General features: G+C 50.8%; 2 protein-coding genes across 2 annotated transcripts in view; one reads left to right on the forward strand and one right to left on the reverse strand.

Moving 5' to 3' along the window:
• Positions 1-3,891, forward strand: part of LOC113491034 (keratin, type II cytoskeletal 80-like) — a 13,728-nt gene extending 9,837 nt beyond the window's left edge. The window contains exons 4-8 of the mRNA XM_026867661.1: positions 804-1,049; positions 1,557-1,682; positions 1,778-1,998; positions 2,363-2,418; positions 2,509-3,891. Coding sequence (XP_026723462.1) covers positions 804-1,049; positions 1,557-1,682; positions 1,778-1,998; positions 2,363-2,418; positions 2,509-2,711 — 852 coding nt within the window. The 3' untranslated portion in view covers positions 2,712-3,891. The remainder of the gene's footprint in view (positions 1-803; positions 1,050-1,556; positions 1,683-1,777; positions 1,999-2,362; positions 2,419-2,508) is intronic.
• Positions 3,892-22,463: 18,572 nt separating this feature from the next.
• Positions 22,464-26,451, reverse strand: BCDIN3D (BCDIN3 domain containing RNA methyltransferase). The gene is made up of 2 exons (XM_026867660.1): positions 25,265-26,451; positions 22,464-22,545 (listed from the first exon to the last, which is right to left on the reverse strand). The coding sequence occupies exon 1, from the start codon at positions 26,042-26,044 to the stop codon at positions 25,349-25,351; it is 696 nt and encodes a 231-aa protein (XP_026723461.1). The 5' UTR covers positions 26,045-26,451; the 3' UTR covers positions 22,464-22,545; positions 25,265-25,348.
• Positions 26,452-27,914: the final 1,463 nt, after the last annotated feature.

The raw sequence follows: 27,914 nt of genomic DNA on the forward strand, positions 1-27,914 counted from the left end.
GAGCGGCTCGAGGAACTGGGGGGGTTCAGTCTGGAGAAGAGGAGGCTGAGGGGAGACCTCCTGGCCCTCGGCAACTCCCTGCCAGGAGGGGGCAGAGAGGGGGGATGAGTCTCTGGAGCCAAGGAGCCAGCGCCAGGCCCCGAGGGAATGGCCTCAAGCTGCCCAGGGCAGGGTCAGGCTGGCTCTGAGGAAGGATTTCTGTGCAGAAGGGGCTGTTGGGCGTTGGAATGGGCTGCCCAGGGCAGGGGGGAGTCCCCGGGATCCCTGGGGGGGTTGAAGAGTCGGGCTGAGCCAGCGCTGAGGGATCTGGGGGAGTTGGGAAGGGTCAGGGGGAGGCTCATGCTTGGGCTGGAGGAGCTTTTCCAACCCAAATGATTCTGGGATTCTGAGAAGGCTCTCCCTTCTCTAACCAGACTATAATAACAGAAGTGGCAGACACAGCCTCTCTAGATACTGAAGCAGAGCTCAGCAAAGGCATCTTTCTAGCACCGCCAGCCTGCAGAATGATTCATGCTGCCCTATTTCTCACCCAGGAATAGATGCCCATCATCTGAATACTGATAGATATTGAAGTATGATCAGCAAGTTCAAATTAACCTGCTCTTGATGCAGTACAAATGCACTATTTTGTCAGACTCTTAACAAATTGTATCCAAAGATCCCAAACCAACACTTTAGTACCTGGATCTGGGTTTTAAGGAGAAAATAATATCAGCTTCCAAACTTTGGAGACTGAAAACCCAGGAAATCCCACCATCTCCACGCTGCATATGGAAGATGCTTTGCCTGGCCAAGCACAGCAGCTCTGCCAGGGTTCAGCTCTCCTGCCATGTAGTTTTGTTGACTACTTGGTATCTCAGTCCTATTCTCTCTTTGCTATTCAGGAACTCGAGGAGCTGCTGACAGAAATTAAGGACATTTCTGTTGTACTGGGAATTGACAATGCATGCAAACTTGATCTGAGCAGAATTGTGGAAGAAGTGAGGGCCCAGTACGAAGCCCTGGCTCTTCGGAGCTGGGAGGAGGCTGAAGCACTTACCAGGAGAAAGGTATTTTGTCTCCTTATCTGATTGATCCAGGGGAGAGACAGGGAAAGAAGAAGGAGAGAGATCAGCCTAGAAACTACAGGAATCAGCAAGATGTGGAGGGACAGACTACACCTGGGAATGGGGGGAGGAACAGGGTGCTAACCCAGATCAACTCCTCCTAGGGTGTGTAAATTAGCAGTTTCATTGCTCTAGGCTCTCCATGCTGCCAGTGGAGAAAGGAAATTACATCTCCCAGTGGCAGCTTGTCCCACCTAAGAGGAAAATGACTTTCCACTGGTGCCTCCTCCAAGCAGAGCAAGAATGTGGTTAGCCCCAAGAGACAGTGCACTCTATTCCTGGCACAGCTACAGCCAGAAGAGGATATAAGAATGAGCCCAAATCCTTCCACACACCCACTAGTCTGTCCCTGTCGGGTGTTTCTCCTCCAGGGCAGTGGGAATCCTGGCAGATCCCTTTGCTAGAGCAGAGGAGGCACGCAAATAGCCCACTCTTTAATCTCTCCTGCAGCTGAACGAAGGAAGCACCCAGTCAGGCACCTATGGGGGTCACCTCCTTGACAGCCGACGGGAGATCGCAGACCTGAACATACAGATCCAGAAGCTGAGGTCCTGCATCGTGTCCCAAAAGAGCCAGGTGTGTCCTGGGGTGGGAGACAACACTCTGACGTACAGGTCTGAAACTACAACACACCTAACACCTCCACCACCCTTCTCCCTTTGCAATACCAGTGCCTGCACTTAGAGGAGCATATCAAAGAAGCAGGGGAGCACGGCGAGGTGGCCCTCAAGGATGCCAAAGCCAAACTGGTCAAGCTAGAAGCAGCCCTCCAGAAGAGCAAGGAGGATATGGCTCACCTGGTGAAAGAGTATCAGGAGCTGATGAACATCAAGCTGGCACTGGATGTGGAGATCCTCACCTACAGGAAGCTGATGGAAGGGGAAGAGAACAGGTAAGTTGGGCTTCCTTGTGCCTGAAGAGGGGAAGGCATGCACCCAAACACCTAGGGAGAAAGCAGACATCCCAAGCTTTGAGTCTGGTATTGAAGGTTTGATCAAAGAAAGCACAAAGCCCAGCAGACCCCATACAGTTCAGCCCTGTCTCTTGCTCTGAAGCTTTCCTTAGACTCGCCAGATTGGAGGGTTCCAGCACTCCTCTAGAAGATGCTTTGTCCAGATGCTGTTGAGTTAGCCTTCACCATCCAACCATGCACTTGGCTCTACCCGTGTAGCTCAGCTCACGTGGGCCAAACTCTACATCTCTCTGGCATTGCAGAGGTTAATACGTGTCCTCACACTCTGTCCTTGTGTACACAGCATGGAGCAACCAATACCCACAGTCATCAGCACCGTCCTCTCCAGACCAAAGCACCGTAAGTGGTTTTATTTTTACAGTTTGGTAAAGCAGAGTGTGAATGAAACGTTTCTAACCTCCCTGCTCCCATTTCCCCCCACCCCTGCAGTTTCTGCCAGCACCTTGAGAAACTCCAAGCTGTTTGCCAGAGGAACAGGCAGCACCAACGGTGAGACGAAGGCCGACGGAGGCAGCACAAAGATCCTGCCCTCCAGAAGCCACAGCGAGGGCTCAGCGACACCTGAAGCAGAGGCCCTCAGCAGCAGCGTCCGGCCAAAACTCAGTTCCCTGCCCGCTGAAGAATGCTCCTAAGAGAACTGGAGCCCTGCAGCATAAACACAAGACCCATTGGCATCTGTAGCCAAATGAGGCCAAAGCACTTTCTCCTGAACTCAAGCCAATGTCCGAGGACAAAGGATGAGACTCCAGGCTGTCTCCTTTAAGTTTGTCTTTACAACGTCCCAGTTAAAATCTCTGTTACCAGTTACAAGCAGAAACCAACCCAGGATTTTAGAGACTCTCCCACTCAGATACTCACACCAACATCATCCTCTCTAGGTCTGTTTCCCCAGAGGATTTGCATTCACCATCTTTGAGATCTACCTATAGGAAACTTGGCAGGAGGGGAAAGTATTACTACACAAGCTTTTAACACAACAGCCAGAAGCCATCAGCCCAGCCATTTTACCAGTATTACAAAATCATTCTCTCTGCTCTTTCCCTGCTCTGAGTCTGTGAGGTGTCACTGATGTGGCTTTTGGAGGAAGGCTGGTGGGGAGGTGCAGGTAAACACCCTGAGCTAGGTACATCTGCGACATCCGGATTTGTATATCTGATGACAAACATGCCAGGGGAGCCTGGGCCACTCCAGAGTATTTAACTCATTTTAGTGCCTTTTGGGTGACCCCTCATTCCTTCCCATGCCACCAAAGCTAAAACTTCTCCAAACTTTTATTTTCAGAAGCCATCTCTAACAGAGCATCTCCGTCTGTCTCATGTAAAGGCACTCCAGACTCCACGCACAGTGGTGCTCGGTCCTAGAAATGGGATATTGGTTCCCATTTCAATGCAAGGAGCAGGACTTGTCTTTGTATTTATTGAACTCACACAGCAGCTTTTACCTTACCCGGCTGATACCAGCCAGTGCACACCAGTCAGGTCACACCAAAGCTACCAGAGCCAACTCTGTAGATGTCGTGTCCCCCTGCGAGCAAGATGGGGGCGGGGGATGTTCTGGCCTCCACGCAGACATTTCTGTGGCCTTCTTGCGCAAACTAACATAGACAGTGCCCTGCAGTATTTTCCTTTACGAGGCCAGGCTCTGGCCTCAGCCACTGCCACGCAGCCCCACTTGAGTTCCCAGATTTTGAGTTCCCAGGGAGTTGTTAATAGTCTCTTGGCATATTTCCACATTGCTGTAGGATAGACAACTGCTGTACCGTCTCTGTAACCAGAACACTGGCTCTCTGGGGTTATGGCTGTTATAATAAAGCACTGACTGTCACACAGAACGCATTGTACTGATGGTTTTCTCCAAATTTCTTACAACAGCCCACCTGAAACAGCAATTCCTTCCCCAGTTGCCAGCAGGTCGCAGCTGAGGGCTCTGGCTTAAACTCTGGCTGAAGCTGAAATTGCGTCCCAGGTAACTGGTTTGGTCCCCAGCCCCAGGAGAACTACAGGGGGCTGGAGGGGCAGACGCAGAGCCAGCAGCCAAGGCTTGGGTGAGCTCACTGCTGCTTTGCCACCAGGCTTCCATGTGGCCTCAAATCCCAGAGCAGCTCAAGTGTGTTTTGGGAGATGGTTATTGCACAGGCCACCACCCTCTCACCACTGAACTCACCTACGCAGAGCTCCCCCTCGCTGAACTCCCCCTGCGTCTGTGCAAAGGGGAACTTCTGTGCAGCTGGGGCCCACATCTGTCTTGGGGAACCACACTTCATGCTTGACACTTACACCCTTCATTCCAGAGGTGCCCCTCCAGAGCACAGGGGTTTTCTTGGTCTTTCTTGCACAAAACCATCCTCCTCTAAGGGACTTATGTGGGAGACCCAAAAGAGATGAGGCCTCCAGAGGTGCCAGAGGACCTGAGATGGGGAACATCTCTGTTCTGCAGTTTGCTGCCCACCCTGCACTTCCAGGGTCAGCTCAAAGGGGCCACGGGCAGGGGAGGGGAGGACAGTACAGGCCAGCATAGAGTCCCCACCTGCTAAATCTGGTTTCTCAAGCTGGCAGGGGTGGGAAAGGGGGGAGCTATGAGTGAGGTCCCAGAGTACAAGCCATTTGCAGCTCAGGAGGAGTCGCCGCTCTAGTGCAGAGCTTCCCCTGGAGGCAGGACCCAGCAGAGCCCTTCGACAAAAGCCCTCCCAGCTGGAGGAACAATGCGGGGTTTGTGCAGGGCTGCACGACGCCCAAGGTGTGAGTGAGGCCCAGAAGATGAATGGCTCCACTGAACAGCCCTGTGTCCTTGTGACAGGGGCGGGGCGGGGGGCTGAGGCTCTGTGAGCATGAGGGGGCGTGGACACAAGAAACACAGTTTCTAGTGTTGCCCAGAATGAAAACTGAATGGAAAGGGAGGGTTTGGAAGCCCTGAACATTCAGCCTGGGGGAACTGGAGGAGAGGGAGGTCAGAGATGTGTGTTCACAGCCAGGCTGGAAAGGGCTGAGGCTCAACAGCAGCCCAGTCCTGAAAGAAGAGAGTTTCTAGCTGTTTTCCCTCCCTGCCATATGTTGTTTTGGTTTGGTTTTTTTCTGCTGCTTCTGAGCCTTCAGCACCTGGGTGAATGGGAAAGAGCCCTCAGGCCAGACTAGGAACCTGGACTCCTGGGTCCAGTTTACTGTTCTAGGACAGAGAAGAGAAGGACCCAACTCACTATTTCACTGTCTCAGTCACTTCACTGCTCTGTGCCTCAGTTTCCCTATTCACACTTGGAAAGGGTGTATCAATGATTTTATGCAGCAGAATAATTCCTGTACCCCACTGATGGGAGCTGACCTATGACTGAGACAGTCACATTGCTTCGGGACATCTGTACCTGCCCATGCACTCGTCCTCGCCGCTCCACCATACTACCCTTAAGGCACTGACCTCACCTGAAGGACCAGTCCCTTCCTCAGAACTAACTTCAGAAGCTGTTCTTACACCAGAGACACAGCCAGCCCTAAACCCAGCTGTTAAACTCACTGGGGAAGTTATGTATCTTTTTCTCTGAAGGGCATCATGCCCCTTGAGAAATACCAGGCAATGCCACCAACTTGGGATCTCAGGCTCCCCTTTGGGGTGTTGGGAGAACAGTCCTACAAGGGCAAGGATGCTGAGCCAGCACAGTAACACAGATTTAGCTGCTGCTAAAGGGATCAGTGGAATAAAGGCAAGCTCATCCATGTTATCTGGCAAGCTACATCAGTGCAATCCAAAGCACAGCCATTTCCAGGTGAAGTCGTATCAGTTTCAACTGCAACAGGCTTCCCAAAGATGATCTCAAACCCTGTCTGGAGCCAAAGATTGGAGTATCTGCCCAAGCGTGGGGAAAGGAGACATCAGATGTCCAGGACGCAGCCCAGTTGCAAGACAAAGCCCAGGGGCAAAACCCAGGGACAGATAAATCCGTGTGCTGAAAGCAGAGGGCAGAGCTGATTTTAGTGGGGCAGGGAAGATCACCAGGGAAGCATTCACGTCCACACAACAGCAACTGGGCTGGAGTCCAGAAGACAAGCCAGAGCAGACAGAGGGAAGCAGCAGGGCTCCTCTGTTGTCTTTCAAGCAGGGAGAGTCTGAGTCCCAGACCACATCTAAGGGCACTGCATACCTGGGCCGCTGCCTCCAAGTGTGAGCTCCAGGCTCCCTCTCCTGGGCAGGTGACACCATTGCAAACGCTTCCAAAGAGGAGGTTCAGAGGCCTCCAAGCCCTGAATCCCTTAAGCTGTCACATTCCAAACCACCCCCTCCTTCTTTCCAGCAAGCCCAGCCTCCCAGGAGAACAGGAAAACATCTTCCAGGCACTGAAAAAGAGGACACCAAAGTGTGGTCAAGATCTTTTCCTGAATGCTTCAAGAGGGTAGAACAGTGGCTGAGTACAGAGGTAGACTGAGACACAGAGGTTTGCCTGATCCTAAAGCGTGTTCCTCATCCACCAAGAGCTCACATCCTGGTGGAAATCATGCCCGGAACCCAGTCTGGCTGGCCCAGATTTGTTTCACCACACACAGACTGAGATCTCATTCCTTCATAGCCCACACACACTTTCGAATCAGTTTGGGGATCTGCTTGGAGAGGGAAAAATCGGTTCCCAGCAGAGTTACCAAGAGTGAGAAATACCTCCTGTGATCAGATCCCACCAGTCCAGGGAATGAGCCTGTCACCTTCCCCTCCTCGGTGTCTGGCTTTGGTGGCCAATGCCAAAAAACTCTGGCTAGGGGCTGTGCTGCCAGCCCCACTCTGAAAAAGGCCATGGACCATTTCTAACCTGCAGGGACAGACCATTTCTTGATCCTTTTAGGGCTGAATCCTGCAAGAAAACACTGAAAGTAACTTCATAGAGATGAACCATGTTTTCCTTTGGAAACTCAGCTTTCAGCCCATCTGCTCCCCATGAAACAGTTCTCCAGCTGCACGTGGTAGCATTTCTGGTTCTCTCTGTTCCCTCCAGATGTAGGGATGCTCCTCTGGGCAGAAGCAGAGATATTCTACTGCTCCCCAGGGCACTGAGCAGACAGGCTCACACAGACAAGTACATTTAGACTGGGGAAGTCTGGCACAAGCTGTGTTCATGCTCTGTACCGGAGGGACGGAAAAAAAAATCCCTCTACATGTTCCGTGTTGTTAAATGTGTGGGAAGTGAGATGAAAATGTGTTCCTGGGGTGGTGAAAGGATGGCCTAGAGCTCTATAGAGACTTTCCACTACACTTAGTCCCACTGAGGGCAATTGCACTCTTCCAAAAATACCCTCAAGCCCACTCCAATTTCCAACCGAGTTTAATCTGCCAGTCCCAGTTCACCCGCAGCTGCTCCCCCTGGTTCCAGCTCATGTCTGGAACGACTCCAGGAGACGGGGCACAAGACAGGAGGAGAAAGATGGATCCTCCAGGCTCATCTCCCAGGCCTGCTGCCTGGCACAGCCTTTTCCAGGAACTGAAGCAGCTCAACCAAAGAAATCAGACATGGGAAAAAGGAACTCCCCTAGTCTTGGGGACAGACAAGAGTTTAATTTCTTTTCCCTGCATGTTCTTGGACAAAACTATGCCTCAGCTTCTCCGATTTGGTTTTGCTTGCAGCCTCAGATGGGATCAATTTGGGGTGGGGGGGGAGGGCACGGGATGTAATTTAGTTTTCCTAATCAAACGTTCCAGCCCAGGACATTGAGCAGGGAATTTAGCAACCAGGAAAGAGGCTTAACCATCAGTGATTTTTACTGTCCCTACTGTGTACTTGAGCTCGAAGCTCTCTCCAGCCCCACCAAGGGGCACCCTTGGCTGCCCACCCATCACCTCCTTGCCTCTCAGAGGACACAAAAGCAGGCACACTGGCTGCGGGGAACCAGCCTCTTCCCAAGCCCCAGAAATCAGCCACGCTGGCTGCAAAGCCAACGCTCTATTTGTCTCCAGGGCACCGGGAGAAGGGAGGGGAGAGCAAGGGAAGGGTGGAGGAAAACATGCCCGACCCCATCAGCCCATCCACACCTCTCCACACGTCGTCCCTTGGCAGGGAGGAGGAGGAGGAGCAGCCGGCACTGGCTTTTTTGACCAAATAAGGCCAGGTTTTTCTCTCCGTGGCCAATCCGAGGAGGAATGTGAACACCTGAGCCTTGCCCGTTTTGCCAAGGCCCACCCTCGCCTGCCCACACCCCACACCCTGCCTCCTCGGCCAGGTGTGCCCAGCAATCCCTGCAGCAGAGGGGAGGCCGCTTCCACACAGCCCACTCCATGTTTGGCACAAACCAGGGGGGAAATTCTGCCCTGCACGATGATTTCATCACTGGGGACAGTGGCCCAGTCGGGGCTTTCCTCTCCCACAGCCCTTCAGACTCACCAGGGTGGCCAAGCTGAGCTCAGGTTGCCTGCTGCAAGGCTGGGTTGCCCCTTTCTTTCAACTATTTCTAGTTATTCACCATCCCAGCCGTGTGAAATCTCTTCTTCTGTCCTGCAGCCATCCCTGCTGCTTCATTTCCATCCCTGCTTGCGCCTGGCTGGCACAGAGCAGCCCTGGGGTCTCAGCTCCCTAACAGCGCCTGGGAGACAGGAGCCTGCACAGACCTGCTACGGGAGCTTCACCTCCGAGGTGTCCTCAGCCTGGCCTTAGTTCAGGGGAACTGGATCACAGTGCAGGGACCCCATGCATCATCCTGTCACTGCTGGGACACCCAGCAGGACCAAAACCAGTGTGTGACAGGGCAGGCATGCCTTCTCGCCCAGTGGCTCTCAGTCTCAGTACCACATCTCACTGCCTCAGTCCGAGGTGAGAGGAGGAATGAAGGACAAGTTGGCCCATCTCTTGGCACCCCAAGATTAGTGAAAAGAAGGTAGACCCAAGCTGCTCCCAGCCAGGAGGGACACAGGAGAGACCCTGAGCCACCAGCCCCACAGTCCTGTCTCCAGGCCTCTCCGCCTGCCGCAGCGACACACGCGCCAACTCTGTCCTGACTCCGCGTGCCAGCGCCCTGACCAAACGAGCCCAAGAATTTCAGAGAAACCAGCGCTCCCTTGTTGTGCTGCCAAGATTCGGTACCCGCCTGCCAACAATCCTGGTTAGAGCGGGACAGATTCCAGGAGAGTTGTGTCAGCTCACTGCCCTTGGGCTTTACAGGGTGGGAGTGCCAACAGGTCCCACACCTCTGCCTCCGGGCATGCCAGGGACTCGCACAGCAAGGCGGCAGCAGCTGCTGCTTCACCACACTCCCCACCCAGCCCAAATTCCTGCATATCCACAAGGCCTCACAGGCCTGGAGGAAGCCTCACCTGAAATGCAATGGCAATAAGGTTGGCCATTTGATGTTTGCCCACATTTAATCCTGCACAGCCCTCCAGGAGGGCAGAGCCCCAGTGAGGGGGCAAAAAGGGTGGGGACCAACGTGCACGGGAGGGCAAAATTTCGCTCCCTGGAAGGCACGAGTCAAAATAGTATTTCCCAGCAGTCTCCTGACCTGCTCTCCCCTCTACCCACACACCATTTATGCTACAGAGCAATGTCACCCAGCGGCAGTGGGAGTCTCTGGGAATCCAGGGCAAGAAGTGAAGGGGCACTGGAAAAGCAGCAGCTCTGCCCATGGAGGGGGGGACATGACAAGCCTGTCCCTGCCTGGCAGGAGGGGCTGTGGATCACAGCCCATGCTAACCTCCATTGAGTCTCAGCACAGATGGGGACGCTCCTCTTTCCAGTTCGTCAGGGCTTGGAAAGGCCAGTCTGTCCAGAGGGCAGCAGTGATGCCAAGGATAGATGTGCGTGAGCTCTTGTCCATTTTGCTGAGCAAACAAAGGAAAACAGAAAGAAGCTCATGTAAAATTACTGCTAGTGATCAGGACTGAGATTTTGCAGCTCAGATCAGGTTCTGTCTGCAGCAGGTTTCACGTGCTCCAAGCCCAGTATGGTCCAGAGACCATTACAACCTTACACCCAGCACAGACAAGAGCTGTGTCAGAGATAGCTTTTAACCGTGGAGCCTGACAGCCCATCCTGGCACGGGCTGCAGACCTGCACCTGGCACTGCTAGCCCAGAGACCTTCAGCCTTTGTGGCCATTAGCAACCAGAGCTTGTAACTGGAGTTCGGTGTCCACTTGAGAGGTGATGCTGAAGTCTCAGCTCCTGCATCCTCTCTGCCAGCTTCAAGCATGGCTACTTAAACACCACGTATCCCTCAACATCCTCAGCAAGAACCACCAAGGGCTTGTGGTGCACTGAGGGAAGTGGAAGAAGCCCAACACACAGCACACGTCCACCCTCGGGAAATGGAGATGGTTCAGGTCCAGACCGCCCAGCTGTGCTCCCTCCCAACCTGACAGATCACTCCAGTGCACAAATACACCAGGCAGGCTCCAGCCCTGATGCAGCACAGCGAGTGGAGATCCATGGAGGGGCCTGGGCGAGCTGGGGCAGTGCCCAGTGTGTAGGGCAGGGCAACAGAAAATATTTGAGAATGCAGGTTGGACGGGATGAGTCACACACAAGGACGGGCAGTCCAGTTGCCGGAGCTGCCTGCTCAACTCTCCACCCCTACCAGCACAGTACCCTGGGAAGCTGCTCACCGTGGGAACTGGGATATCGCAGCAGGCCAAGCGGGTACAAAAACATGGCTGCTGCTGAAAGGAGATTAAAACTGTCCATCTCTGCAAAGCAATGACTTAGCGAGAGGAGCAAAACCCCAGAGCTCAGCAGGTCTAGGTGCTTGAGATTGGCTGCTCAGCCTGGCAGGATCCCCGTGGCAATCAGCCAGGTATTCATAACATAATGGGAACAGTGCTCACCCATTCCTGCCGGGGCCTGCGTGTGTTTGCGAGATTTCATAGACACACCCTTCAATTCAAGGCTTTGGAAAAAGAGCTCAGCACCTGGGGAGGAGGGGGGAGAGAGAAAAAAAAGGGAAGGAACCACTTCAGAGCTGAGGAATCCCAGCCGTGACTCACGGCGGGGCTCTGACGCAGGAATCAAACGGGGCTGGGAACGCCGGGGAGAGGGTCAGGGCAGCCGGGCTGTGGCCCTGCAAGGGGACCCTGCAGAGCCAGGCAGCCCCCTCTGCGCAAGGAGACTTCTGCTCGTGGCACCCAGCCCCTCGTGCAAAGTGAGGCTGGTGCCATCACGGCGCAACTTCTGCTCATGGGAACAGGACTGGCTTTTTTTTTTTTTTTTTTAAGCATTAGCAAACCTGGCCTGCACGTTTCCCAGCTCTCTAATGCCCACCTTTACCTACCTCCGTGGCACTGAGATCAACTCCAAGAGTCCCAAAAATGTCCTTTGCCTCCAACATTTCTCAGGCTGGTGATATCCCAGTGCAAGACCAAGACCTTCCCCAGCTGGGAATCTCTGCCACCCAACAAACACTGGCCCATTTGAGCTGCCCCCCTACCACACACACAGGAAAACCATTCACACTTAACAGGGAATATAAAACATCTGTGGCTTGGTTTCCAACTCTTCCAGAGCCTTACCATGTAGCCAAAGTGACCTGTCAGCTCCTTTGTGCAGAAGTGCAGTAGGGCTGAAAGACACCACTACCAATGTTAAGAACGCTGATTTGGAGCCTTTTGGATAGTTTGCAGAGGTTAGAAATACCAGACAAGGAGTAGGATAAACCTATTCCCATCCATAGCTGGAGATCCACTCTAGATTTACACCTGCCTGTCCCGCTGACCTCAGCAAGGTGTAAATCCAGCATTCCCTGAGCACTTCACGGGATAGAGTGATGCTGCACCAGTTTATCCCCCCAGTGCCAGCTCGCCCAGTGGGTGACACTGTTTTAAGTCCCAGTTCTTGAAGTCAGAGCAAACTGGAAGATCAGTTGCTCTCCTAGTTCAAACCAAAGCTCTAGCCTACCAACAAAAAGAGAACATGCAAAAACTGGGACCCCAAAAGACAAGCTAGACAAGGGGGAACAACTCCAAATGGCTTTTTGTTTTAAAGCAGTGAACCACAAGGCACTACAAAAATCCTGAAACTCATTTCGCCTTGGATTTGCCATGGGAAAACCTGAAACTTAGCAGCATGCAATGTGTTTACCCCTCTTAAGCGGCAGACTCGAGGTAGCATCAGACAAGGCCTTTGCCCCCACAAAGGGTTTGGTGTTCAGCCTCCACGTCAGTGCTTTCTCCAACCTGGTGGAGTGCACCGAGGTGCTGTGGAGTCTCTGGATGAAGCAGGACAACTCCATCCATACGTGCTCTGCTGGCAGCTGCCCGGACAGCCAGCTCACGCTCATGGCAGCAAACACCTACGGGACGTGTTCTGACCTGAGCACCAAATTCAGTTCTCCCTGGAGGATTCGCCCACATACACATCTGGAGTGAGCTCTGCAGGTTATACAACACACGTTATCTAAGGCAAGTGGATCCAGAGAAATGCCCCTGACTTGGCAAGGTCCTGGGGGAGCCCATCTGAACCAAGGTAGAGTATTTGGTGGTTGGCGGGATGGAATTTTAATACAAAATATCTACCTGTAACCCAGAAACATGAACTTCCGCCTTGCTGGAAGCTTCTCAGTCCTTGATGAGGCCTTAAGTAGAGTAAGAAACAACTCAGGGTTACATCTTTGAATTTATAAACCAGCCCTTGACTGCAGCAATGTTCCAGCCCTCTGCACTGGTTAAAGACCTGCCTCACAACTGGAAGTAGCCTCTTGGCTGCAGCCCTTATTCACCACTTGGTTCTGGGAAGGGTCAGCATTTCAATCTCTCCTTCCCAAAGACAGCTGATACATTCCAATCCTGTTGCTATCCCAACCAGGAAAGACCCCCAAATCCTTCACTCAAGCAAAGAAAACAACCCATAGCAGCCTGGCTGTGCTTGTACATCCAGGTCCTCCAGCAGCACAAGGCAGAGGCAGCATCAGCATGTGTTGTCCCTGGGCCTCCTAAAACCCTGCTATCATCACAACTCCAATTCCAGGATTATCCCTAGGTTTGTACCCAAGGCAAGTGCTTGACAGCATGAACAGGACAGAGCTGTTGGGACCCGCTTGCAACAGTATTGAGGATGCTGCTGCCCACAGGCAGCAGAGCTGGCAAACCAAGCCTAACTTCAGCCCGACTGTTCTCAATGCCACACCACCACTTTGCTCCCGATTTATACTGCTCGTAACAAGCTTTGGCACCTGCCCCTTCTCTGCCAGCTTAAACTTAAGTGAAATAAGCACAATTTCAGTGAGCATTGGCTACAGCAGCACAGTGAGACAAGACTCCCCGTGGATTTTATGGGACCTGGACCAGGCCCCTCAGAGTTACTTGTGTGCCAATTTCTCTGCAATTTACTCAGAAGTGTGAGCTTTTTGCAAACCATCCCAGCCATGCAAGGAATGGGGTGGGGATGTTTTGACATGGAGTCCTGGATCACTTACAATCCCACCCAGCTCCCTCCAAACTCACCTTCTAATGCTCTCTACGTGCTCTTGTTTCTCAGTAACACCAAGCAGAGAGCAATTCAGATAGTGTAATTTAAGAGAAAACAGACTGCAGGGAGCAAACACTGCACAGACCAGTGTGAATGTGCACGTAATGCTGCTCAGGAAAGACAGAGGCAGCTGCTACAGAAACACTGATTTCACTACACACTGAAAGGTTACAAAAAAGAAAAGAAGCCCCAGCCTATCAATTGTTGGTTGGAAGGGAGGGAGGACTTACAGGCCATAGGGGTCTTCTCTCTTCAGTTTAAAAGAAAACTGTAGGGAGCAAACACTGCCCAGACCACAGTGAAAATGCACAGCTATCAGGCCCAGGCACAATCTGTGAACACAGCATCCCAAACCATTCCCCTCACCAAAAAAAAAAAAACCAAAACCCAAACCAAAAAACCCTAGCAGGTACAGGATTTGTAACCAGATGTATTTAGCTGCCTAACCATTTAGCATTAGATTCGCAATAGGTTAAGCTAATCGTGTGTACATCACTAATTTGCTAAAGCATCCTCACATTACTCGCCTTATTTACTTTGCTTCACCTTTGCTGCAGGTGGGGTTGGAACCAAGACTGACAGCATTCTCTTATTCCTCAGTTAAATCCTACCCTGTAAGAAAAAATTCAAATTCTTTCTACATTTTCACAACAAACAGCTGCTTCTTGTAAAGCAGAAGAGACATGTCTAATGCATATGTAAGCAACTGCCCCTGTTCTCAGTGTGTATGTCTAAGAAGCCTTGCGGAATCACTTTTGTTTAGTCTGCAGCAAGATCCAAATCCAGTTTCAGATGTGTATCTACATTTCACAACTGGCCTTTATTTCTCTAATGCACTATCCCAGCCTTTCCACCTGAATCCCAAAACCTGCAAAATCCAGCAGGTCTTCAGATCTGGAGCTCACCAGCTGCACCACAAACCTTGCATTCAAAGAATCATCCGGGTTGGAAAACCCCTTGAAGCTCCTCAAGTCCAACCATGACCCTCCTCCTGACCCCCCCCAACTCCCCCAGATCCCTCAGCGCTGGCTCAGCCCGACTCTTCAACCCCCCCAGGGATCCCGGGGACTCCCCCCTGCCCTGGGCAGCCCATTCCAACGCCCAACAGCCCCTTCTGCACAGAAATCCTTCCTCAGAGCCAGCCTGACCCTGCCCTGGGCAGCTTGAGGCCATTCCCTCGGGGCCTGGCGCTGGGGCCTTGGCTCCAGAGACTCATCCCCCCTCTCTGCCCCCTCCTGGCAGGGAGTTGCCGAGGGCCAGGAGGTCTCCCCTCAGCCTCCTCTTCTCCAGACTGAACCCCCCCAGTTCCCCCAGCCGCTCCCCAGCAGACCTGTGCTCCAGACCCTGCCCCAGCTCCGTTGCCCTTCTCTGGCCACGCTCGAGTCATTCAAAGCCCTTTTTGGGGTGAGGGGCCCAGAACTGAACCCCCTCAGCGAGGGGCGGCCTCCCCAGTGCCGAGCCCAGGGCTCAGATCCCTTCCCTGTCCCTGCTGGCCACGCCAGGGCTGGCACAAGCCCTGGTGAAGACGCCTGAGGCAGCCCTGCAAAGCAGTGCTTTTAGTCCTGACACTAGTGAGGGTTTCCTGATTTCCCAGGAATGTATTAGAGTTAGTAACGGTGCCCAGTTACTCCATGAAGCATGCCACGGAAGGACAGAAAGGCCAGGAGTGACTTTGATACTCCTAAAAGGGCAAGGACAGCTTTAGCTAGGTATGTTGGGGTAGAAGCAGCCTCCTGGCACACACACTGGTGTCCCCCAGTCGATGCAAATACTGCTCTGAAGCAAGAGCGATCAGGCAGGCATACGGCCCTTGGGCTGGAGAACCTCAGGAGACGCAACCAGCTCAGGCTTCTTCCACCTCTCTGGGAAAGGAGAATTCAGAGGCTGGGCCGCCCAGCCCCAGAGGGCTTTGTCAGCATTGTTTGCAGGAGGGAGCAGGCCGTCGCCCCGCCTGGCGCTTCCCTTTGTGCATTTGCTGAGCTCTGATCTTACGGCGTCCATCGCCGTGGGGAGGGAACTGCTTGAAACCAGGGCAGACGGCTCCAACCTACTTTTGCTGGGTTTTGCGCAGAAGGCAAGTCTTGCAGGCTTCAAAGCTTCCACATCAGCAAATTGTCTGACAAGTGCCTTCCCTGACGTCTTGTCAAAGAAATGCCAGTGTAAGGGAAGTGGGGGGGGTGTTCTCTCATACGTGGAGGTGCCCAACTTCTGTGTTATATTCAGGACCAGCTCATCTACCACCCATTTCCTTTCCCCCAAACCCTCAGGCCCAGACCAACCTGCTTTTCCCCCCCCATCTTCACTGCTCCCCAGTTCCTGTTTTGCCATCATACAACCACAGCGCAGGTGCCTCAGCCCCACAGCAGGTGCACATGCAAAGCAGTTCCTGTGACTGGGGAGGGGGGGAGAAATGAACCGTTCTCCCATCTTACCACAACCAAATTCATATTTCTGTTACACGATATCCACAGGCACATCATAGAGAGGAACCGGGGTGAGCTGCTCTCCATCACCTCCCTCCAAGAGAGCCAATGGTCCCTTTGCAAGTCTCTGCACTTTAAGAGACAAAGTCTTTAAGGTCACCCTCAGACAACATCACACACGGTGCTGCAGTCGCCAGTGATGGACGCAGTGGGCCCACCTACCCTGGGCACTGCATCAGAGCAGGGAGCTGAAAGGAACCAAGGTCTGCAACAACCAGTTGCTCCTGTGATAACAACTGTGACCATCATCAATGTACTTCTATGGGGAACATCAGGCCCTCTGGAAACCTCCAGGTACCTTCTTGGTACGGGGCTCCTCTCCTCCCCGTCTCTACACACACACACACACCTGTACATATACAACATTATTCAGATTTACTAGTGGCTTTACAAGCATTTACACACTCAATAAAGCATTCTTTCGCCTTGCAGTTGTGCCAGCTCTTTGTAAATCCTTAATACTCTTCCTTTAGAACCTGGAAGAGAATCAGGCCACCTCTACCAATACTGTTTGCTGTAGTTTATAGCTTACAACTCCTTAAAAAGACTTTCCTCCCTTTCCCCTAAACCTCTCCCCTTCTGAGTCATGCTCTGCACAATGCCTGAAGTCAGCACTTCGCACAAACCAGCCGAAGCTGGTCTTTGGAAAAAACGCAGACACATACACGCAGAGCAGGGAACAGCTACCAGCCAGGACCTGCAGGCCTGGCAAAGAGCAGAGCAAATATGCTGGTGACAGCACCAGCCAGAAACGCAGATCAAGAGAGAACACGGAGAAGCAGAGCAGCTCTCTGCTCTCCACCTCCCCCGAAGGCACAGATCAGTGTTTGTGACAGTAACTCGTCACCTGGGAAACTTGGAAACTTGTGCCAGGAGAGAGAAAGGCCTAGCACAGGCCTGTTTTGTCCTTTGCATTACTCTATTCTCTACCTACAGCTCGTGGAAGTGCGTCCTTTGGCCTTGGGAATGCCCCCCAAATCACTTTTGCACTGATGTTATTCAAGGTCAGATGAGATTTCCACTTTCAGCATTGGTAGTACAACCCTCAGGAGGAAAGAGCTCCTACCAAAGCCCAGGAGCTACCCCAGGAATATCTAATCTGATTCGTAAGTCTCACCTACATTTACTCTCTTTTTCTTCCTCCTTCCTCTCACATAAAGAAAGATTTTTGCTTCAGCATCCACAAAAGATTCCTCCCAGACATGTCCTGGAGTCTTTTCAACTCTGATTTAGGGAGGTCTAATACTTGTTAGCAGCCCCAGACTCCTCCAAGGAAGATACCCAGAGGTTTTTTTTCTCCCTGAAAGGCCACTCTCTTCTCTGGGATCTGCCCAAGATTCCTCCCAGACATGTCCCAAACTGTCCTGAGCTCTGCTGCAGGGACCTGAGATCCCAGGTAGCAACCCCAGACTCCTCCAAGGATGCCATCTGAAATATTGTTTACCCTCTGGGGAAAGCTCTCCAAAGCAGCTCCAAGGCTCAGCACTGTGAGGTCCCTGTTCCCTCTCACCCAGCCGTAGTCTTTTAGACTATCTTTTCCATTCAAGGCTCAACACTTCACAGAATCACAGAATTGTCTAGGTTGGAAAAGATCTTGAAGATCATCCAGTCCAACCATTGACCTAATACTGACAGTTCCCAACTACAACATACCCCAAGCACTGAGTCGACCCTACTCTTAAAACACTGCCAGGGATGGGGACTCCACCACCTCCTTGGGCAGCCCATTCCAACATCTAACAACTCGTTCTGTAAAGAAATGCTTCCTAATATCTAGTCTAAACCTTCCCTGGCACAATTTAAGGCCATTAACTCTTGTCCTATCACTTACTATTTGGTTACAGAGACTCATCCCCAGCTCTCTGCACCCTCCTTTCAGGGAGTTGTAGAGGGCCAGGAGGTCTCCCCTCAGCCTCCTCTTCTCCAGACTTCATTTCACATCCCCATGCTCTCAGGTTCAGCACCTCTGCTCTCTTACAGCTTTTCCATAAAGGCAATGCTAGCCCTGAGCACTGTACAAGATCTCACGGAAGAAGCCACACCGTTTTGGAAAGTCCCACAGGTTGGTTGAAGCAAGGCAGAAAAAAATAAAAGTGCTTTGACATGTCATCATGGTTGCCTTGTCCACAGGGATGATCAGCAGTGGGCTCAGAAGTGACCCAGGGCAAACCAAAAGCAGTTCTCTGAGGCATTTGTCCTGAGTAACAACTATGGGTATTTTAAGGAAAAGACTAAGGAACACCTGTTTAAATAATGGTTAAGATGTGGAGTTAAAACTCAACCTGAGTCAGTAAGGAATGCACTGCAGGTCCCGCTCTAGGGGCTGGAGGACAATAAATAATTCAGCACCTGCCCTACTTTACCACCCTGGACAAGAGGAGTCAATGCTGGTCAGGCTGGGAATGTCCAGTTACTCCAGCAAATCAGTCCCAAGAGCCCTGGCTAAGAGCCACCACACACATCCCTGAAAAGCCCTCCCAACTTTCCAGTACTGCCCTGCCAATTCATCTGCCTGCACGCACTGGCAGCAGCGAGGTCTAATCCCCGACACAAGGCAAGGGCAGCCCTGCAGAGAGGACCTCCTGGCTCTGTCCCGGCAGGGCATGGCAGCTGCCGAAGGGAATTGCTGCTCTCTAGGTCGGGACTGACACCAGGCCCACACAGGGCAGCTCACACCCCGCTCCCCTGCGCCCTTTCACGCTCAGGCTGTGTCACCTGCTCTGATGGGACACAGAGATGCTGGCTGTGTTAGAAGGGTACATCAAAACCTTCGCTCTCCTCTATGCCTTCTTCACAAAGGGTAAGGGAATTCTTCCCCAACATGCAACCAGGGATCTCTTCCCTCACACTAGCCACTTCACAGACGAGCTTTTCCCACCACCATCTCACATGCTTGAAACACTAATCTAGGAGGTAACTGAGATTAAAGGGACACAGAGAAAGAGATGAGCAGTCTCAAGGGCCAGCCAGGAGAGGAGCCGCCCTGCTTGCTTCCTTTTGATCTCCGCAGAGAACACCACGGAGCTGCCCTTCTCTTTTGATGTGTCACCCTGCAGCTTGTTCTCTCGCAGGAGGGCAGGCCTGTTGCAGCATGACTGCACCTGGATTTCAGCTGCTGGGGTAACAAAGCTGCATTTCAGCAGCTTCTATGCATTTCACAGACTTCAGAGTCTCTGGGTTGACCCAGGGGTGGAGGGGAACTGAGAAGGCCGAGAAGGGACACCACCCTCAGACTCAGCTCTAACTAAATCCTTGTCACTCACACAGAAGGCACATAAAATGCTAGCCTAACAATAAAACAGAATTAATTACTATGGAATCATGAAGCACTTCACACCAGGGAACGGAGCAGAGGATCTGCAGTGCCAGGTCTAATCTTCAGCCCACCATATATATCAGATTAAAGGGGCTTTAGTCAATTAGAAGGGCACTTAACTAAAGCACATTCTGCTACAAAAACAGGAGTAAGATAGCTCCTCACCTTCCCTGCTTCACAGCAAGGTCTCCACACTACAGCGATGGGGTTTAAAAAGCTCTACTGCTCTGAAAACATTATCACTCAAAATAAAACCTCCTGCTCAGAGTCAAGCTGCTCTGTGAAGGATCCCAGGATGGAGTGGTTTTGTTGCAAGTCGGGATAAAAATCCAGGCAGCTGATAATAAGCATTTTATAAGCCTGATCTACAACCGATTAAACTCAGATTGTCTGGTCATAACAGATCAGGTCTGTGTAGCATTTTGGATTCACTCAAGGGCTTATCAGACCAGCTGTCAGGTTACACTTCCCAGTGAAATAAAGAGTGCACGTCACCGGTCCAAGGAAAGGAGCAGCTCGCCCAAGTTCTGCGGTGACAAGACTAAGAAAGGAACCCCTACAGCCCAACCTAGAACAACAGCCTTTTAGACCTGAGCACCTTCAGTTCTTGTCAGAGCATTATAAGCATATCCCAACCACAGATCATGACCCCAAGCTTTCCTCAAACTCAAGACCCCTTTGGAATCCAAACCTAGTGTGTGACCCAGATCTAAGGTAACAAGGGCACTCCCACATAAATAAATCCAAGAAACTCAAGCTTGAGTTGATAAGAGGATTGGTGGCAAAGCTTCTGCCCAGAATACTCCAAGGGGTTTTTGTGCAAAGATCTGTGGGAAACCAAACCTGCCATCCATGTTAGCACAAGCGAATCCAATGAGAACACTGAGGTGCCTGTAATGAAACCCTGAAGACTAAAGCAGAGGCAGGACAAGCTTCCCACATGGCATTTATCTATTTATCAATTTGTCCACTAGGTCTAGAGAGACTGCGCCTAAGCCTGGGACACTCGAGGAGACCATTCTTGCCCAGATATCAAACTTAAGTGGACATGGGTAAGCTGCATCCATTTCCGTAACCAACAGGGCAGCTAATGCTGCTGGGAAGAGCTCATCTGTTTGATCCCCTCTGACCTCCCCGGCTCACCAAACGCTCCTCACTTGCGACAAGGCCAAATAGGACCAGCCTTCAGCACACGTCCAGAGCAAACCTCAGACTCACACTTCGGATCTGTGGTTGCTTTTCCCACCAAGCACCCTCAACTCTGCCAAAAGGGCTCTGTCTCCTCACACCACCAGCTCACCCACCAAATCAAAACTTTGCGAGAGAACTGGCTCACACCTGGTAGAGAAAAGACATCATGTGTTTGGTTTGTGGCTGTTTTTTTTCTCAGGGTTCCACACCGCCAGAAACCAATGCCCATATTTCCATGGGCTGACACCTCTCACTTTTCTCCTTTAATTCACAGGCAGCAAAGTGCCAGGAAGAACAGGAATAAACTTGCCCTCAGCTGAGCAAAGGAAATCCGAAAATCTGCAGCTTCTGCCGTACAAGCTTGTAGTGACAAGCTGCTGGGTTCCCAGCTAGAGGAAGCTGCTATGGGAGCAGACATGTTGCTGCCAACTCTCAGTTCCTAAACTTAATTCCTCCACTCTTGGGCCGGTCACACGTTCTGGGGAAAGTTGAATTAAACCATTTTTTAACCCATGTCACCATTTAGAAATGCCGATGAACAGCATCTGCAAGGCTGTCAATACATACATGCCTAAGAAGGAAAGCAGACAGCAGGGAGATAGGTGCTTACAACAGCCTTTTGCTCTGGCAGCTGTCAGCATTCAGCTGATAAAATTACTGCTGTTGCACCATATTTATGCACTAAACTTTCCCCCACTGAGCACATCTCTTGTACTCATCCAGCACAAGAATCTAGGAAACAGCAAACTGCCTCTTAGCATAAGCAAGAGTTAAAATTAAGAAAAATTTTATAATACTAAAAAAAGGACCTCTCATTGACTCCATCTAAATCTTACTTTCTACAGAGGCTGGAAGCAACTGCAGAATCATCCAGAAACTGGAACCTCCAAGTTCTCAGCCCCAACTTTGATGCTAGCTTACGCAGGGCTAGATGCTTCACCTCTTCTACCTAGATTTTTCCATCCAAGGAAGGGGGATAATTAGCTGCAACTTGCTACACAGCAGTGGCACGAAACTTAATTAGTCAGAGCACTTTGAAGGTATGGTACCTAATTAATATCTGCAATGGCTGCAGTGATTATTATGAACAATGGCACAGCTCACAGCTGATGATACAGCTCAGCTCATCAGTATTTTTCATTCTCAAAAGTGCTGTGCAAACACACAGCCAATATTCCACATCAGAAATCCCCACAGTGGTGGGTGGTTATCAGCCTCGTTTGGTGGACAGAAAAACTGAGGCAAGGTCTGATGGAGCCCAGCAACAATCACAAACCACAGAGCATGGGAACTCCGTACTTGCTGCGGGGATGGAACAGGCAGCAGTTTCACAGTCCCATCACTGTACCCTGAACCTTTTGGGTCTGTTTGGAAACACTCAGCTATACGTGCTCTGTGCAGGCATGGAATTTAGTGTGCTCCTGTAAGCGACCATAGGGTTGGAGCTTTGAAGGGGAGAAAGAGCAAGAAGCATCCCTTAACTAACACAAATAACGTGGCACAGGACAGCTACGGGTCCTACACACCAGCACAGGCCAATGCCACATGCTCCCGACTGAGCAGTGGGAGCACAGAGCCTCCCCCCACACCCCCAGGGAAGCTGCATCTCCCTGGTTTTAGCAGCAGCAACCACCACCAGGTTGGCCCCATCCCTGGATCATGGAGTTGAGGAGCGAGCAGTACTTTCAGCACAGAGGCCTCTGCACCTTCCCAGAGATCAGGTACCCCAAGCCCTGCCAGGGTAACCACCCCCAGAACTCACACAAGGAAGGGGCATCTTCATTTTGCCAGCTGCACGATGAACAATTACCAAGCAACTCTGCAAAGTGCTCTCAGCACAGGAAGGGTTGATTTTAACCCTCATCTTTATGTTCATTCTGTCCTGCCTTCAGGAGACCTGGGAACATATTTTAGGCACATTGCAAAACGCAGAGTAGAGTAGATATTAAAAAAAAAAAAATCTCCAGAGAGATCCAAAGGCTCTCTTCTATCACTGTGTCATGGAGCTGGGTTCTCACCTGTCTCATCTCCCAACAGCCTCCTGGAGAGCAACAGCAGTAAGCTGAAAAGAGATTTATTTTTTTTTTCCCCCCTTTCTCTCCTGTCTGCTAAAGGACTGACTCTATTTGAGCTCCTTAGTATGCCAAGAACTGCACAGAGATTTGTCCTGACATTATTTTGAGCTGTATTTGTGGCAATATCCAAAGGACAAAAAACTAAACACACTGCTGTGCCAAAGCCAAATGGAGCTAATTTTGGAGCTCAGCCATTTCTGAGACAGTGGGACATATTGATATTAGCAATTTAGTAGTACAGACTTGAGAGACAAATAAGAAGTCATACTGTTATAGACACACTGGGCCAGTTTGCAGGTCTGTACACAGCCAGCCTATAAAGACTGGGGGGGGAAGAAAAAAAAAAAAAAAAAAAACAACCCACAATCTGTCAACAAGCAGCAGCTCAGAAGAATCCCCCAGGCAGATACTGGTCTATCACTTAGTGTACAAGGAACGTAAAACAGGGTCTCTTTAAAGAGGAAGGTCATTCTAGATGGGTGCAGGGGACGTCTCCTGGGTGTAACTCTTTGGGTTGTCTGCCTTCCTAGCAACTGTTTATAAAATTTTTCACAGGCAAGTGGGTAAATCCCCAGAGAAAAATGAAAGGCAAGAAACCCTATTCACCCCTTTAAACTTGTGCACTGAACAGATAAGTCCAGGTCTATTTTATAAATATTTCAAAGTTCAAAGAAAACAGCAACTAATATTGACACAACCCAACAGAAACATCCCAAAGGGGAAGACTAGGTTGCACGATACTCCAGTGCCACCAGCTGCACAGGACAGGAAAGAGCAGCTAAGCAGAACGAAAGGGGAGGCTGAGCTGCCTTGGCAGCCCTGGGTGAGCCACCACACCTCGAGTCAGCAGAGCTTACTGTAGATTATAATGAATGCCAGACGAGGTGCTTAATTATCAAAGTGACAAATGTTCTATATAAACTGCAAGAGAGATCAGGCACTTGGGTGAACCCTCAGGAAAACACATGACAGATTGGTTCTCCCTTCGCTCCCACAGGGATAGGGAAATCAGTCCAGACTGAAATGTCCTCTTTAAGAAAATTAACAGCCACCACCACCAGGAAAGGCACGTTTGTCTGCAGCTGAGAAGGCAGAGGAGCTCTCAGGAATCCTGGTGGGACTCCTAAATATTTTCTATGTAGCAGAACACTGGAAGTTTCATTTATGTGAAGAGCCTCAAAGCCTTTCTGTCACTCAGTCCCTTTAAACACACGTACATACACACACACTTTTTTTCACAGGTCTGTCCATGAACCCCAGGGCCTTTTCATCCAGGAGGCTGTGGCCAGGCAGCCAGAGCACTCACACGCTTCACTCTCATCCGAGCTCATTGTGGAGGAAATCAAAGTCTTCCCCGCCACCTCCCTCCACTATCACTGCATGAGCAAATAACAAGGAAGTCCCGGTCAGGACAAAGTAAAACACAATCAAAGTTCCTCTCTGCACCTGCACACAGGCTCACCTGGGCACGAGAACTGCAAGACAAGAGCAGCTCCCAGAGGAATGTCCTCCTGTCCCCTTCCTCTAGTGCTGAGCTCACCTGTCACAACGTTTACAGCACCTACACGGGCTTCCCTCTCACTTCGCAGGAAGCAGTGGAACCCAGAAATTCTTAAGTCATCAGTTATCTTTCCCTTGGTGTCATAGTCTACCCAAGTGAGGTTTTTAATCTGTTTAGACAACACCATCAAAGCATGACTCCTACTTAGTCTCAAAGCTAACAAAACCACTATGTATGAACTAAAGCTCTATTAAACAAGTGAAGTTAAAATATCTTCCTCAAGTTTTCTTTTGATTTTTTTGCTTTAGAAAAATCTTTCTTTAGATTTTACTGAAGAATACACACAAAACCAACTCAGTGAAAGTTGTGTCAAGCTTACCAAAGTCTCATTTGAGCCCATAAACACAACAAAATTATAAACTCAGTTACCTGGGACTGCTTAGGTGTTGAAAACAATATGAACAAAAAGACAGACTAAAAATCCCAACACAGTATTTAGGACAAAATTAAATTATTTTTATTTCAAGGATATATCACAAAAAGCACTCACACTGTTATATACTTAAATGAACCCACGCCCTACCACAGAAATCCCTCACTCCACAGGAAGATCACACCAGTGTCAAGCTCCAGGCAAGCCCCAAGGCAAAGGCACATTGATCACAGCCAGACCAGTATCAGTCACAGAATGGTTTGGGTGGGAAGGGACCTTTAAACACCATCGAGTCCAACCTCCCTCCATGAGCAGGGACATCTTCAACTCGATCAGGCTGCTCAGAGACCCCTCCAGCCTGACTTTGAATGTTTCCAGGGATGGGGCATCCACCACCTCTCTGGGCAGCCTGCTGACCAGACACTCTCCATAACAATCCAGATTGTTCATAGCTGGTAAACCAGGTTATGTGTTTTCCAAGAGCATTTTATACAGAAAACATGATAAGTGGAATAAACAGTGCATCGCGTGGGTCAACAGATATGTTCCCTTTCCTTGAAAAGCTCCAGGGACAAAAAAAATGCATGTTCTCTCTTCTTCCAGGGCATACTCTTGGTACACATAGAAAGCACAGATGTAGCAACTTTGATTTCAAGAGCACTTTCTAGGAACAGCAATCTCAAAACCCACAAGGTAGGTTAAAACTGCCACTGTATTTTGTGGATGGAAAAAAAAAAACCAACAACCAACCACAGAATCACACAGACATTACTTGCCTCAAACTCCCTAGGGAGGTCTAGGCCTGGTCCCAGTAGGGATTTAGGAATTCCTGCATCTGAGCAAACATCTCCTTGCCTCATGACTGCAAGAGGCCATTTGTCAGTCGCTGCTCCTGTTCTGAAGACTCCCTGCCCTCATGATTTGAGCTGTTTGATTTAAAAAGCAGGAGACTTCTGTCCCAGCTGGTGCTCCCAAAGCAACACACCAGCTCCATGGCGCAGTCCTTCGTTAAGATCTGGGTTATCCTCGCGGCCATATCCCCATTGATAGCAAGAGATCGGAAGTGATCAAAGTCGTTTCTGCCCAGCTTCCGCAGGCGGCGCGCGGCCGCCCGGTAGCACTTCCACGGCTGAGGTTCGATCAGCAGGTACCGGCACAGAGAGGAGAGGAAGGACAGGAACTCCAGCAGGCCACTATCCCCATGATTCAGGTGGATCCACATGGTCACAGACATGCAAAAACCAATATCAAAAGTGGAGCGGCCAAAACGGCCCAGGTAGGAGCTCAGGATGGGCTCCCTGGCACTGGGGTCCATGATGTCCAGGTTGGCAAAGGTTATGGAAGCAGGAAAGGGGCTGCACTGCTGAGCCCTCTCAATCAGCACCGGATCAATGTCACAGCACAGAAGGTTCAGATCCTTTCCAGCTGCAGGCTGGTCCAAGCTGCCTTCGCTCTCCTGAAGGCCAAGGAGATGCCTGTACAGAGCCACACTTAGCTCCTGCAGAAAGGAAAACAACAGGGGTTCACGGGGCCTGTGCTGCCTCGTTAACATCACCAAACAGACAGCAGCGAGGTACAAGCGCCAACTCAGAGCTTGCTCTCGATGAAGTTCAGAACAATAAGCTCACCAACAATCCTCCTTTCTGTAGCAAAAAGCATCACAGTAGCCCTGACCACCAGAAAATCAACCAGAGATTGGAACTAAGCCTGTATTGTCCCACACTTGGGGGCTTGCTCCAAAAACTAGGGGAAAGATGAGTTTTAGTAACATGAATCTTGCTGGATATCCCCAACAACATGGGGGTGAAAGCTCTAGTGACACTCAGAGCTATTCATAAGGCCTAATTTAGAGTAATAAATGTCTTCTGCAGCTTAAGTAAAAGACATTCCTTGACCATTTGATTGTAGCACAAGATAGTTAACATGAGAGCTTCCCTTCGAATTTCCTTTCACAGAGTGCACCACTGAGGGGAAAGCGTGTTATTTTTTATTAAAGGAGATCGATGAAATTCCTGAGTGACACTGGCCCGAGCATGCAGCCACACAGGCAGGCAGAGAGTGTCCTCTAGTGGTGAAGGGCTCTGCGCCTCAAGAGAACTGCACGGAGATCAGCTTTCCCTGACCTGTTTTACAAGTTCACCTGAAATAGGATCCGGAATGGTCCTTTAGAGAATGCCTACGGGGAACTTTCAAACCTTCTGGCAGGGGGAAGAGAAACCATAAAAACAGCAGTGCTCTTGTCCCCAACCAGAATGCAATTTCATTCTGAATAAATAATTATTTCTAAGTTAATATATTGTTAAAGTTTCCACCAGAAAAAAAAATTTAAATCTTTAAACATAAACTTAAACACTGCACCAGCACGCATCATAGAAGCACGGATACTTTTGAATTACAACAGAGCAAAGCTGCCCACTGAGGAAAAGCCATGAGGAAAAAAGAACTAGGTAAAGAAAGAGAATGAATGAGAAATGGGAAGTTCTACAAGATTCACCAGCTCTGTCACAATATTTTCAAGAGCATGTGACCAGGATTTTAGGTTTAAGTTCTGTCTCATGGATAACTGATGTGATACTACATGATACCCAACAGTTTCTAGTTTCAGGCTCGTCCAGTTCGCCTGCTCTCAGGGCAGCCCTACAGCAGCTCTCTGGTGCTCAGGACATGCAGCAACCCAGGGCACTGCAGGCTGAGGCCTCAGTGGGAAAGAGGACAGACCTGCCAACACAGCTCAACCAACTCTGCCCCACCCCTGCCTTTACCCCAACCTTTCACCCTCCTCTCACAGCAGACCTGCAGAGGAGCGTCCCACACACCCACGACCTCCTGACCCCCACAAGTCTCACACTGTACCCAAGTCCTGCTTTCCCACTGTGCCTTTGACACAGGCTCACCCCTGCCACATGCTGCCACCCCAGCCCTGGCCATTCCAGGCTGTTCCATTGCTCCCCAGCCCCCCAGGTCAGCACTGCCCCCAGCCTTCCCCGCTGTTCCCCAGAGCTCCAGGCCACTGCCCCCACCTCATCTTCTCAGGCTGCCCCATTCTTCCCACGGGAGTGCCTCCTCCAACCTTCCCTCCAACACCACAGGCCGCTGCCTGCCCCGGCCTCCCCACTCAGCCCCAGTGCCCCCAACACTCCCCACCTTTCCCATCTGCCTCCCAACACCCCAGTCTCCTCCATCACCTCACTACCTCAGGTCACTGCCTTTCCCAGTTTTCCCCGGTGCCCCTCTCCCAGGCCCCATGACCAGCACCCACTTACCATAGTAAATATAATGGCACCAAGCAGAGCGTAGATTGCGTGGAGCCAAGGGACCTAAAGGAAACAAATCCATCAGTCAGTGCCTGGGAGAAAACTGGTTAATTAGGACTTGACACAGAAGAGGGTTTAGCTCTCGTGTGGAGGATACAAGTTAGGGAA

Source organism: Athene cunicularia, unplaced genomic scaffold, assembly GCF_003259725.1.
Source record: "Athene cunicularia isolate RWA unplaced genomic scaffold, athCun1 chrLGE22_part1, whole genome shotgun sequence".
NCBI classification, from domain to species: Eukaryota; Metazoa; Chordata; class Aves; order Strigiformes; family Strigidae; genus Athene; species Athene cunicularia.

What these genes read in the sequence shown, in the direction of transcription:
- BCDIN3D (XM_026867660.1), bottom strand. Translation starts at nt 26,044, where the DNA reads ATGTTAACGAGGCAGCACAGGCCCCGTGAACCCCTGTTGTTTTCCTTT.